Source organism: Bidens hawaiensis, unplaced genomic scaffold (assembly GCF_021521415.1).
Source record: "Bidens hawaiensis isolate Kalapana, Puna unplaced genomic scaffold, B.hawaiensis_p1.1 tig00007454_1, whole genome shotgun sequence".
Taxonomy (NCBI): Eukaryota; Viridiplantae; Streptophyta; class Magnoliopsida; order Asterales; family Asteraceae; genus Bidens; species Bidens hawaiensis.
The window spans coordinates 914,992-929,622 of NW_027491521.1; the positions used below are offsets into that span (position 1 = coordinate 914,992).

General features: G+C 38.7%; 1 protein-coding gene and 1 pseudogene across 2 annotated transcripts; one reads left to right on the plus strand and one right to left on the minus strand.

The window, feature by feature from the left end:
* Nucleotides 1-3,561: 3,561 nt before the first annotated feature.
* LOC143635352 (uncharacterized) lies at nt 3,562-4,173 on the minus strand. The gene has a single exon (XM_077103208.1). It carries the CDS (start codon nt 4,171-4,173, stop codon nt 3,562-3,564), a length of 612 nt encoding a protein of 203 aa, XP_076959323.1.
* Nucleotides 4,174-10,685: 6,512 nt separating this feature from the next.
* On the plus strand, nt 10,686-13,442 carry LOC143635347 (PHD finger protein EHD3-like; annotated as a pseudogene). The gene is made up of 4 exons (XR_013154041.1): nt 10,686-10,983; nt 11,096-11,399; nt 11,469-11,555; nt 12,624-13,442. The product of XR_013154041.1 is annotated as a PHD finger protein EHD3-like (transcript).
* The last annotated feature ends 1,189 nt before the right edge of the window (nt 13,443-14,631 follow it).

The window sequence follows — 14,631 nt, forward strand, 5'->3', positions numbered from 1 at the left end:
TAGAACTGTTGTGGATACGAATTTCATATCTACCAGTTCATCTTCTTCCTCCTTAGCCGGTGGGACGTTCACTGTTCCACACAATTTGGCATCCACCCTTGCAGGTGATGAAGAAGAAGAAGAGGCGCATCGCCTCTTCAAGAAACCTAGACTTGGTTGATTCGTGAAGATTAGCAGTCTGGTTAAATCGCCAGGTATAATACTTTTAGCTGGTCACATTGTTTTACGCAACCTTTCTTATGTTTGAGTTTTCTTGTCCATGTTGCAGGGGCTTTGGCGATTTCTTCATCGACTGCTGTATCCACGGTTTCCACTGTTGCTTCTTCTCTGGCGGCTATGTTTGCCAGTTTGCCAATGATGACAAGTGTGGGTAATTTTTCTGAGGAGATGCCCGTTAGTTAGATGATGAATTTGCCGATAATGATGGGTGTGGTTGGCCCGTCTGAGGCCGAAACCATTGTGGCGATGGTGGCTGCGTCAGCGGAATCTATTGTTCCGCCTGATTTTCAGCCAATGGCGTCCATTGAACCAATGAAGGCAATTGTGGACGATTTGCCTATGGTTTTTTGCAGAGATTTAGCGGGTGTTTCTTTTGCTGACTTCATGAAGTCTAAGCAATCTTCGCCGGATAAGACGTTCGTTCTTCACGGCGACGAGATTGTGCAGCCGCCCCCTTTTAGCGTTGGTGCGGTTGTTAGCAGTAGGTTCTTTGATTTTCCTGTTAGCAGTGGTGGGATGTTGAGTGTAGATACAGATTCTCGCGATTCCATGGAAGTTGGCCAAATTTTTCGGCCTCGATGGAAGGTTACTTGCGGCGCCAATTTTGAAGACCCTTCCACTTGAACAGATTTTTTTGGAACATGTTGTTCCTCCCGGCGAGCGTATTGCTTGCAAGATTCAGCCCCGGAATAGTTCGTATTCTGACGCTGCTTTTCATCACATCCAGTCTCTCTCTAGCTTTGCGGAGTTGATGCGCGAGAATCGTGCTCTTCATGAGGAGAAGATCGAGGAAAGTGCCACGATGAGAGAGATGGAGAAGTCGGTGAAAAATACTAAGGCTGCCGCCCGGAAGGCGAGTAAAGAAGCAGCAGAGCACCGTCAGGCTCTAACTGTTGCTGAAGAGAAATTGGCGAAGGTTGAGGCAGACTTGGTAGAGTCTGCCCACGAGCGTGTTGCACGCTATAAAGAGTTTTAGGCTGCGCGCAAGAAGTCTAATGCCGATCTTGCTGATGCACGCAGCCGTGCTCTTTCTGCCAAGGAGGCTTCCGCGAAGCTCGAGGATGAGAACGCTGCGTTGCGCTAGCGTATTGAAGAGTTAGAATCGAAAGCCGATTTGAGAAAAGCGGACGCGGCCAAGTTGACTGATACGCTAGTTTCGCATGAGAAGACTATTAAGTCTTTGACTGTTGAGCATGCCGCTGCTACCGCTGACCGCGATTGGCTGTTAAAACATGCCATCTGCAAGGTGATTATTTCCCAGTAGATACACGCTCTTTTATCGATTTATGTTTTTCTAACGCCCTTGTTTTTCAGGTCTCCCAACGCATCATTACAGATGATGATTTGACGCGGTGTGTTGAGGCCCTTGTCACTGCTGCTCAGCAACTTGGTCACAAGGCTGGCTTTCAGGAGGCCGTGACACATTTACGTGATAATCTTCCTCCTTAAGCTTATGTTCTTCATGCTATTGATGTGGAAAAGGAGTACAAAGCCGCTGAGGCGGAGTATGATGCTCTTATGTTTCCCATCCTTTCTGATGTTGCGCAGTATGCCATGGAAGAAAATGGCGTGCAACTGCTGAGGAAGCTGCTGGAGCCTACGCAGGCTGGTCCGTCTACCGCATCTGGTAGCGGAGAAGGAGATAGCGCTCCCGTTGTTGATCAATCGGGGAAGAGTATAAACGATGTTGATTAGGTTATCCCCTTGATCTGTATAGTTAGGATTGTAACTTCTTTTGCGGGTGTTGGTATCTGCTTGTAATTATGTTTATATATGAAATGAACTTTTTCTTTTTTTGAAATGCGGAGTATCGTTTTCATTCAAATTTGTTGAGCCTTCGCCTGTTTATACAATTTTAGAATCTATTTACATGTAACACATTCGCAGCTGTGCCGCGTTCCAAGATCTTGGAATCGGTGAGCCATCGAGTTGCATCAGCGCATAGGCGCCTTTCCCCAATACTTCTTTGATTTGATAAGGGCCTTCCCAAGATGGCGCTAGTTTTCCTTGTGCTTGCGCTCTTGATGCCTCGTTGTTGCGAAGGACGTAATCTCCAGAATTGAACTCACACACTTTTATTTTTGCGTTATAGTACTTTTGTAGTTGGCGTTTATAATTTTGTTATCGCATTGCGGCCAACTCTCTTCGTTCTTCAAGGAGCATTAAGTCTAAACGCCTTTCCGTCTCGTTATCATTTGGAAGTGTGATTCATGGTGATGCCACACCAACTTCGGCTGGGATCATTGCTTCAGTAGCGTAAGTTAGGCTGAACGGCATTTCTGCGTTACTTGTACCTTTTTGGGTTCGTATAGCCCAAATGACGTGGGGCAGTTGATCAACCCATCCTGACTTGTAATTCGCCAGCCTTTTCTTGAGACCACCGACAATGGTTCGGTTGGCGCGTTCCACTTCTCCGTTCCCTTGTGTATGGGCAACAGAAGTGTGTTTGGGTAATATTCAACTCCTTCAGCCATCCTTAGAGTGTTGATCTGCGAATTGTGTTCCGTTGTCGCTGACCAAATTCATGGGTAGTCCGAAGCGACATATGATAAATTCCCATATGAATTTTTTAATGCTAGTCGCATTTATCATTGTCACTGGCTTCGCTTCAACCCACTTTGTGAAGTAATCGATTGCGACAATTAGGAACTTCACTCGCCCGGGTGCTTCGGGGAACGGTCCTGTTATATCAATCGCCCATTTTTGGAATGGCTAGGAGGGTGTGACCGGAATCATCGCATTTTTTGGGCGCAAGGTATTTGGCGCATGGCGCTGGCATGCGCTGCACCGTCTTAACTCTTTTTATGCGTCCACATGCATACCCGGCCAATAATACCCGGTGTTCATGATCTTCGCGACCACCATTCTTGGACCCGCATGCACACCGCATATCCCTTCATGAATTTATCTCAACAGGTAATTTGCGTCTTGTGGATCTACGCATCTGAGAAGTGGCCCTAAATACGATCGCCTATATAAGATGCCATCCTGAATTGTATACTTCAGTGCTTTGTGGCGAATCTTTCTTGCTTCTGCTTTTTTGTCTGGCAAAATACCTGTCGAAAGGTAGGTGACAATTGGTGTCATCCAATTTGGTTTCGCCGCTGAACATACGCAAACCTCCCTGTTCATTTTTGAAGGTGTTGCTAGTACCTTAATGCGGACATCTTTTGCAAGATGTTCGAAACCAACCGATGCCAGTTTGCTCAGGGCATCCGCCTGTTTATTTTCACTTCGATTGATATGCTTTACTTTGCATCTGGTGAAGGTTTCCATTAGCGCTTTAGCTTGCGCCAGGTAAGACGCCATTTTGTCATCCTTAGCGTCATATGACCCTTCAATCTAATTTGCCACTAACATTGAATCAACGTGCACTTCCAAGTGTCGGGCTCCCAGTTTCTTGTCGACTCTTAACCCTGCTAACAACGCTTCGTACTCTGCCTCATTATTCGTACTTTTGAATTCTAGGCATATTGCATATGTGAAGTGTTGTCCTTCTAGGTTGGTTATTCTTAACCCTGCGCCTACACCTTCATCGTTAGATGCCCCATATGTGAACAACTTCCAAACCTGTTCTTTTTGTTGATCGAGGGGGGGGGTGGGTTCTATCTCTTTCCGGCATTCTTCCTCTTTTTCGTGAGGTACTTCCGCTATGAAATCGGCCAAAACCTGGCCTTTGATTGCTGGCCTAGGTTTATATTCGATGACATGCTCTCCCAACTCTATCGCCCATTTCGCTAGTCTCCCGGATAGTTCCGGTTTGCTCAACACATTTTTCAAGCGATAGTTGGTGAGAACATGTATTGGTTGGCCTTGAAAGTAACTTCTCTGGCGCCGTTCCGTTTGTACCAGAGATAAGACCAGTTTTTCCAAGGTGGAGTATCTTGTTTCTACATCCGCTAAGGTGCGACTTACATAGTAAATGGGTGTTTGAACACCATTTCTTTCCACCATCGGGACCGCGCTGATTGCTCTTTCGGATGCTGCAAGGTATATTACCAGCGGCTCTCCAGCCTTTGGCGCTGTTAGTGTCGGTAATTCCGCTAAGCGCGACTTGATCTCTTGGAACGCCGTTTCTGCCTCCTCTGTCCATCGAAATTGAGATTTCTTGAGATAATTTCTCAAGGTTGAGACGAATGGAAAGGATCTTTCCGCGTGACTTGACAGGAATCTATTGAGCGCGACTAGTCGGCCATTAAGTGTTTGCACTTGTTTGACAGATTTTGGTGAAGGCGTTGTCAAAACTGCTTCCAACTTCTCTGGGTTGGCATCATGAAAAACAAGACAAGTCTTGGATTTTCGATTGTGGTGCAACTGACACAATGACGTATGAACTATCTGATTTTTTCTCATCGACAAAAACAGAGAAAACATACATTCAAACCGCAAATGGGGGAAGAATGGGTGTAGAGACAGGGGAAACCATTAAAATTCCACCCACGTTGAAACTTTCGAATTGTCTTTACGTTCTGGCATTATCACATAAACTTTTGTCAATCAGTCATGTGACAAAAGAACTTAATTGCACTATTCTAATGCATCCTACCTTTTGTATCTTAAAGGATATCAGGATGGGAGTGATCATTGGGCGTGGCACTGAACGAAAGAGGTTGTACTATGTGGATGAAGTGACTCAATCGGGTACTGTGATGCTTGCTCATGGAACTTCGGACCGCAAAGCTTGGTTATGGCACAGAAGATTAGGACATCCATCTACGGGTTATTTACATGTTTTATTCCCAAAACTTTTTCGTTCTAGTGATATTTTAAATTGTGATACTTGTAAGTTTGCCAAAAGTCATAGACAAACGTACAAACCAACCAAACACAAGGGTTGGTGTACCTTTCTCTTTGATTCACTCCGACGTTTGGGGTCATGCCCCAGTTATTGGTGGACAAAACTTTCGGTTTTTTCTTCTGTTTGTGGATGATTGTACTCGAATGACTTGGGTTTATTTTTTGAAACACAAATCAAAAGTAATTGACAAGTTTACCACCTTTTATGCCATGATTGAAACCCAATTCCAAAAGAAAATTCAGACACTTCGATCCGACAATGGTGGTGAATTTGTTAACACACGTATGAAACAGTTTCTTGAAACTAAAGGCATAATCCACCAAACCTCATGTGCACATACTTCTGAACAGAATGGTGTCGTAGAATGGAAGAATAGAATACTTTTGGACATTACTCGAGCACTTTTGATTGAATCACAAGTTCCGAACAACTTTTGGCCTGAAGCTGTTGCCACCGCCACTTACCTCATTAACTGCCTTCTAACCAAAATCCTAAAACTAAAAACTCCATTAGAAACACTATCAAAACTTACTAAGGTCTCTCCGACCCTCACTCTTCAACCTCGAATTTTTGGTTGCTCGGTCTTCGTTCACATACCTAAAGCTAACAGAACCAAACTTGACCCATGTGCCTAGAAATGTGTGTTCAGTGGTTATGGAATAAATCAAAAGGGGTATAGGTGTTATAACCCAAAAACAAAACATATGTACACAACTATGGAATGCAATTTCCTCGAAACAGAGTATTACTATAATTCCCAAATCAGTGGTCAGGGGGAAAAGGCATATTCAGACACACTGAGTTGGTTGCAACCTACTTCCTTTCAAGAAGAAGAAATCACACACAATACCCAGGTCGAGTCACATCCGGCACCTATACAACCCGAAGTCCAAATTACCAGTGTCCCGACCTTTATGAACACTCGTTCCAGCCTGATATCAGAGGTAAGTAACCCTTCTGATGCTCCTAATGAAATTATTAATATTTCTAATTCATTTGATGACCCTGTTGTTGAGCCTACTTTTGAAAACCAAGAGGTAGCCGAAGAGGAACAAACTGAAACTTCTCCAGTATCTCAAGAAACTAGAGAAAAGTATGTCTTACCTCCTAGGGCGAACAGAGGGGTTCCTCCAAAAAGATACTCTCTCGAAAAAGAGGCTCGAAATTCAAAATATCCTATGGCAAACATTGTCGAAGGTAATCTATCACAAGAAGCCAAAGCATTTACTGCCTCGCTATACTCTGAAGCAACCCCAACCACTGTTGAACAAGCTCTTAAATCACAGAATTGGAAAGAAGCCATGAAATCAGAAATGGATGCTCTCATTAAAAATGACACATGGTCAAAATATACCCTCCCAGAAGATAAAAAATCGATTGGATGTCGGTGGGTGTTCACTATAAAACACAACCCAGATGGAACCATTGAAAGATACAAAGCACGATTGGTAGCCAAGGGATACACTCAGACATACGGGATTGATTATTTAGAAACTTTTTCCCCGGTTGCAAAAATCAACACGATAAGGGTTCTTTTCTCTATAGCTGCAAACATACAGTGGCCACTTCACTAGTTTGATGTTAAAACCGCCTTCCTACATGAGAAACTTGAAGAAGAAGTATATATGGAAGCACCACCTGGATTCACCAAAAACTTTAATCCCGGAGAAGTTTGTCATCTAAAGAAATCCTTATATGGCCTAAAACAGTCCCCTCGTGCTTGGTTTGACCGATTTACCCTAGCCAAGAAAAAAATATGAATTCAAACAGAGTAACTCAGATCATACTTTGTTTCTTAAATAGAGAGGAAAACTCATAACTTGTCTAATTATCTATGTAGATGATATGATTGTTACGGGAAATGATGAAGAAGAAATGGAAAGACTGAAGACAAATCTGTTCTCAAGATTTTGAGATGAAAGACTTGGGAAGACTCAAGAACTTCCTTGGAATTGAAGTATTAAGGTCGAGCCAAGGGATTTTCATTTGCCAGAAGAAATATGTTCTTGACTTATTAGCAGAGAGAGGTATGATTGATTGCAAACCCTCAGACACCCCTATGATTGTGAATCAAAAGCTCTTCATGGAAGATGGAGCAGAGTTAACTGACAAAGGTAGATACCAACGAATCGTAGGGAAATTTTGTCACACACCCGACCGGACATAGCCTATGTTGTGGGGGTAGTAAGTCAATTCATGCATCAACCACAAGAGCCTCATATGGAAGCTGCCTTAAAAACTATCCGATATCTCAAAGGAACTGTTGGTCATGGTGTTTTATTCAAATAAAATGGTCATTTAGACACTCAAGTCTATACTGATGCAGATTGGGCGGGAGATAAAGGAGACCGAATATCAACCTCAGGATACTCTACCCTAGTCGAAGGAAATCTTGTTACTTGGAGAAGCAAGAAACAGAAAGTGGTGGCTCTTTCTAGTGCAGAAGCCGAATTCAGAGGAATAGCACGAGGCTTGACCGAAGTTTTGTGGATTAAAAAACTCCTCACTGAACTCGGTTTTCAGACGAATAAACCCAACCAAATTTTACGTGACAACAAAGCCGCTATTCAAATCTCGGAAAACCCAGTACAACATGACCGAACAAAACATATAGAGGTGGATCGGAATTTCATTAAGGAAAAAATAGAAACCAAGGTGATCGAATTGCCATTCGTTCGGTCCGAAGACCAACTAGCCGATATTCTCATAAAAGCCGTCAATGGAAGAATCTTCAGGAAATGTCTAGGCAAGTTGAACATTGGAAATCCCACCATTCAACTTGAGGGGGAATGTTAAGAAAGGAAAAGATTATGGTTTATAAATATTGAGATCAGTCAATATAATCTCTCAAAAATTAAGGACCAAGACACGTTTTTTACTCCTAATTTCTAGCTACCATCTTTAGTTGTTTTCATGTTAAAGCCTTTGTAATATCCATAAATATGAACTCTGTAATCATCATAATAATCAAGAGAAATACAAACAATTTTATTCTCTTTTAATTCATACTTGCTAACATAATTGTGTTTCCATACTAGGTAATATTTACCATCAAGCTTAATGAATACTATATTTGCTTGATTTGCTAGGTTAGGAATTTGAGATCCTTGTTGATTTGTGATGTTGAGTCTCATGAAGTATGCATGGTCGTGTTTCGTTCTGTATGTGAGATACAGGCAAACAATTTGCAGAAGGTCAAAAGAGAGAGAAAGAAGAAGCATCCGACATTGAAAATGATTTAATTCAGTGGCAAAGCTTGGATAAATTCGTCGCGAAGGAGGGGGGGTGCTCAAATTGTATTTTAAAAAAATCATAAATGAGGGAATAAATTTACACTACCGAGCAAAAGAAACATGGGGGGGGGGAGCGGGCCACACCTACCTTTCACTAAGCTTCGAATGATTTAATTATAAAAGAATCATGTCATTGTAGACTCTTATACTGCACATCTGTTTATGAGGTACACAATAACTATATTCAACCGATATCTAAATACAATACCACCATATATGATTATAAAATAGATTCTTATACAAGATCGAGTTTAGATCAAATACAAACTAAATTAACGTGTTAATTGTGAGAATAAAGTAGAGAAATTAGATTAAAAAAAAAAAAGCAAACTTGTATAAAAATATAAAGATAAGTATATCGGAGCTCAGTTGAGTGAAATATAATAAGCTTGATGATTTGGAGTTTTGATAAAACGAAACGTGTAAATTGACCGCTGAAGTGAAATAGTGAATAATAATAATAATAATAATAATAAATTTATCTTCTTGTTGTTCCCCAATATGGTATTCTAGGGCAAGTTTTATGCAGCAAGCAGCTGTATAATCAAAGTTAGTTGATAAATTTAGTTAGGGTTTCTAATGTTGTAAGATGATTGATGAGGAGAATGAAGCAGCGGTAACAAATAATGGTCACAATCACAATTATTATTATTATTATTATTATTATGATTCGAAAACAGATAACGGAAGCAGCAGTGAGGGGATAAAAATCTACAGCAGAAGAAAACCCAGTAACATGATGATCACGAATCCAATTATTCAGACTACCACCAACAATCATAAGGTACTTCCATTCCATTCATTTTCTTTCTCCCTTGTTTGTTTTTGCTTCTGCTCACTGCTAGTTTTGGGCAATTTTAGATTGTAGAAGTAACCTAATTGAATATTATATCATATTATAAGCACTCTGATATATGTATGTATGTATGTATGTATTTGAGGCTTCTTTAGCTTTATAACTTAAACTAAGTTAGGTCCCCTGTAGTGTATCGCACCCGGTTAGATCCAGTGTACTGCCCGGGTCTCCTTTATGTCACCCCTCATAACTAAAGACATTGGGATAAGATCAATTACTACTCCATTTTTATGAGAATTTCACAAGAAAAAGAAAATGTTGCTTCAAAGAATACAATGTGTCTAAGTGTAACTGTAACTGATTTTTTTTTACACTTTTAGCTTCAGATTGGATCCACTCTACACACCAAATTTATTCTTACACTTTTTACAAAACAAAAGAGAAAGTTTTATAACAACCTACACTTCCAGGACTCTTTTCAGTGTTAGCGATGCTAGTCGGCTTTAGAGAAGTTGTAGGCCCCAATAAGAAAGATCAAGAGTGATTCCTCATCTATTGAACGCTTATGAACAAAGACTACACTTTAACAATGGCCGCTAACCAAGTTAATCCTAGTCTACGAGACTCCTAATCTAATAAGGAAACTACTCGCCTAATTTAATCCTTACAAAACAATATCGAATCAATCCAAATCTTCCGGCCGATTTCTTTCTGATGTATTTATATCTCAAACACCATTATTCACCTTTGATTTTTCATCTTTCACAAGTGAAGCAAAACAACCTTTCACAATATAGCTTGTGATTAACTTTAAGTTTGCTGATTTATAGAGGGGCCGGTATGTCTTTGTCTGTTATTAACTGTAAGTATTTGCTTTATGTTGGTAATATTCTTCCCTCTTAGAGGGTTAGCTTAGAAGAATTATTTAGTAATGAAAACAAAAAAAAAAAAAAAAAAAAAAGTTAAAATCAAGAATAATCAAACTGGCACTGAGAATTTCTTTAGCGGCTATGCTATCAATATCGGTGCTATAGCGGTTAGCGGCCCCTCAGTAAAATAGCGGTCGAAATATCGGTTCCGCTATTTGCGGCGATATTTACCGCTATTTTGCCGCTATTTGACTACCGATATATCGGTTAAATCGGCGAGTTTATCAGTAAAATATTTTTGACCCAAATTTGTTAAAACTTTTTGGCCCAAACCCTTGCCTTTTTTTGCCCATAGCCCAATTCCATTTGATTTAACCCTAAGCCCTATATCTGATTATTATTGAACGGCTTTAAACATCGACAATCAACTTCCTGTTTCTTCTCCAATCTCCAGCCACTCCAGCCGCTGATACTCATCTCACCATCAAATTGTTATTTTGTGTTTTGAACTGTTGACTTTTATGATTTTAGTATTAAGACTTAAGTATTAATATTTGATAACTTTTGGTGTTATATATACACACACACACACACACACACCGCTATCCCACCGCAATAACCGATATCTCAGATATCGGTCATTGACCGATATCTGCTATTTTTTGGCATTAACTGCATAGTTTAGCGGCTTACTGGACGACAGCTTTATGGTTTACATTAGTGCTGAAAGTGTCGCAACTAGTCTCATCTTGTTGTTCTTAACGTTCAACTGAATTGTGGATCAATGAACCTGGTTTCTTGCAGATGAAGGTTGCTGATGTTAGGGCTCCCGATCAAGAGAATCACCTATTGAGTTTTGATGCATTTACTAATGGCCCAGGTGAATGTTCTCTTAGACACTCTAGCGATATCGTCTCACAGCAGATGCACCAGTCACTTAATGGGCAGCAACATGGTCAAAACACTTTTGTGACTCATCAAGAAAGTGCTTGTATGTCTGTTATCAAGGTAAAATACTCTCCTAAGAATTTTGTGTTTTAAATTTGATTTCTGATGTGTGATTCCTACCTAATGTTGCTTCTTGTAAAAATGGAGTTGTTTATTTATTTATTATTTGCAGAAATCTCTTGATAATGTTGAAAGAAGTGACAATCAACCAAATAGTTCTGCTCCAGAACCTTCTCATGTTATGCTTTGTGGATGTCTAAAACAATCAGAAGGTTCTACAAGCTCTGAGTTGTGTTCGGGTGCGTTATCACACATTCTAAACTCAGACAAATTCTCTGAACTATGTGGGCTACTTCTCAAGAATTTAGGTGTTGCCAATGTTAAACAAGTTTTAGACATTGATGCTATAAGCTCCAAGATAAAAAAATGGAGCTTATGAAACTTCACCACTGCTATACCTTAAAGACATTCAACAGGTATTTCTTTTGTTTAAAGTTTCATTTTTGTTAAAACTTTTGGATTTACTGTATAGCCAATGTGGATAGGTATGGACAAAGCTTCAACAAGTTGGAAGTGACATGATTGCCCTTGCCAATAATCTTTCTGATAAATCTAGGGCTCACTACAATAAGGTAAATCAGAACAAACTTACAAATAGGCCTGTAAATGAACCGAACGTTCAGTGAACTGTGTGACAGAAAGTTTGTTTATGTTCATTTATTTAATAAATGAACAGACACAAACAACACTGTTTGTTCATTTAGTTGACGAACAAACATGAACACATGTCTCATTCATTCATATATGTTCGTGAACGTTCATGTACGCTTGTTCATTTAAATTTATTTATGTTAACTTACGTTCATTTGTGTCCATGGTTTACAATTTTTAAATGCATTCGTTTACGTTCGCTTATATATATATATATATATATATATATATATATATATATATAGGATCATGATCATGTGAGAACTATTTTAACATTGAGAACTATGAGAACCATTTTAGACCACAAAAAACCCAAAAATTTTAAAAATTCATAAAACATAAAAAAACGCAAAAATGAAAAAAGTAAAAAAATCAAAATTCTTATTTATCATCCCGGTTTCATAAAAAAAATAATAAAAAAAAACCGTCTTGGTTTTGCTAAATTATACACATATGTATAATATGTACATACATGTATTTTATACACATGTACAATTTAAGGTAAATGATAATGTACATATGTGTACATTACGTAACTAGAGATTAAATGAAATTATGCATATGCGTATAATACGAAGTTTTTTTTTATGAAACCGGAATGAAATATAAAAATTTTGGTTTTTTTACTTTTTTAAATTTTTTGTTTTTTTTTTTGTTTTATAATTTTTTTAAATGTTTTTTTTGTGGCTCAAAATAGTTCTCAAAGTTCTCAATTTCCAAAGGGTTCTCTTAGGATCTTACCCTATGTGTATATATATATATATATTAAAAAGAATTTTAGGCCTGTCACAATTTAGTCTAGTTTCATGGAATTAGAATATCACCCATTACAATTTAGTCTAGTTTATTAACTTGTTAGGCTCAACTGATTGATCATCACATTTACTTTTATCTAGTCTTCGCTAAACCGTTCATGTTCATTTGGTTTCTTCACAAGCCTTCAGTTACAAAGTCGAACACCGTGTTCATATATTAAATTTTTTTAACAGTTTGTTACCAAACATGCGACATCAGAAGCGCGCGTCTGCCATGAATGTGGAGAAAAGGCAGAAGTGTTCCAACTGTTTAGTTTGTGATTCGTGTGAAGATGTATACCATCTGCCATGTACCGAGCTTTTAGATACAGCAGTTCCTCCTTTAAGTTGGTATTGTACAAGATGTGTTTCAAACAGAGTCGGATCGCCTCACAATAATTGCATGGTTTGTGAAAAACTAGATGCTTCCGCTTCCACACCACTCGTTAACCGAGTCCCAACAACCAACCAATCACATGTAACCAATGAAAACCAAAGTTCAAACATATGTTTTATGTGCAAAACCGAGGTGAAAATGGGAGACGAATTTAGAAAATGTGAGCATTTGCTATGTGGTCACAAGTTTTATCACTCTAAATGTTTATCGAGCAGGCAGTTAGGTTTGTGTGGGACTGTTTGGTACTGCCCATCTTGTTTATGTAGACGGTGCCGTGTGGACAAAGATGATGATCAGATTGTTTTATGTGACGGGTGTGATGAGGCGTATCATATTTACTGTGCATCACCACAACTGCTTTCTATACCGAAAGGAAAATGTTATTGTAGAAAGTGTGATAGGAAGTTGAATCAAATGAAAACGATGAGACGTGTTTACGAGAGTATGCAAAAGAAAGTGAAAATTGAAGACGGGTTAGAGGAAAGACATGAAGAAATGGATGAGCGTGAAGGCTTAGATATGCTTGTAAATGCTGCTAAAACGTTAAGCTATCCGGATGCATTTTGGAATACGCGGTCAAGCGTATAACTTGGAATACAAAAGTTTTTGATAGTTATAATGTCGGTTTGTACACTTTTCGTTGTTTTTTTGACGGGTGTTGGTAGTGGCCAAAAACATCCATGAATAGTTATGCTACCCCTGATGGAATGATAACATGTTGGATACTTTAGACTTGCAGCTATTGGTGCATCATTATGCTGATATTTGAATTGTTCACTAGAAAGTAGAATGATTTTATTTTTATTTTTTTTAATGAGTTGCATTTCAGATTCCTTTAAAGGTGCATATATTGTGCATATATAATAATTTGTAGTATGTTTTTTCGTGTCAAAGACATCAAATTTAATCCGGACATGCCTAAATTGTACAACTTAATGTGATTGATTTAACTCAATTATCTAAATGAGTTACATGAGTAGAAACTTGTGTATATATTATCAACAAGAATGTAATGAAACAGAGTTGTTCTCGGGAATCATTAAAAAAATTTTGGTCGAAACCGAGTTAAAATTTGGGGCTTTAGTAAAAGAATCTTTTATTGGGCAATTATTTGTTCATATGGGCTTATGATTTGGTTGTGCAAAATTTTTTTTTTTTTATAAAAATGGGCTTTAAATAAGTTGAGTAATTGGGTTTAAACATTAATAATACATATAACTTTTTTTAAAAAATATGTAAAAATTTTTTTTTAAAAAAACTAAAATAAGAATTTTGCGCCTACCGGAGTGATTAGGCCAGGGGCCATTGACCACCCAGCCCCCCTTCAAAGCCGGCCTTGGAATGAAACTATTAAAGAATCGGTTACGAGTTCATAGGATCAACCATATGTTCTTACAGTTATTGAATATTAAGATCAGGATCAAGTTTACAATACACTTAAATTGATATACCAGTTTTTGTTAGGAATCAAGGATGGCGATCATGACTTGTGTTGTGTTTACCCATATTCCCATTGAAAAATATTAGCTATTATTAATTGAAAAGCTGACCGCTGTCCTTTTTATTGCATGCCATGAAATATTTAAAAGCAAGACCATACATCAATTTAATGGTTGTATCGAAAACATGCACAACTCATGCCCTAGAAAATAAAGCTGTCTCTAAGCTACATGTATGGTATAAATGCCGCTAACTACTGATAATTTATTTATTGGTATGTGTGTATAGGTTTGCTCTTTTGAAAATTTTGTTAAACCCGTAACAGTTACTTGTGATATAACCAAAAAGTGAAAACATCCCGTTATA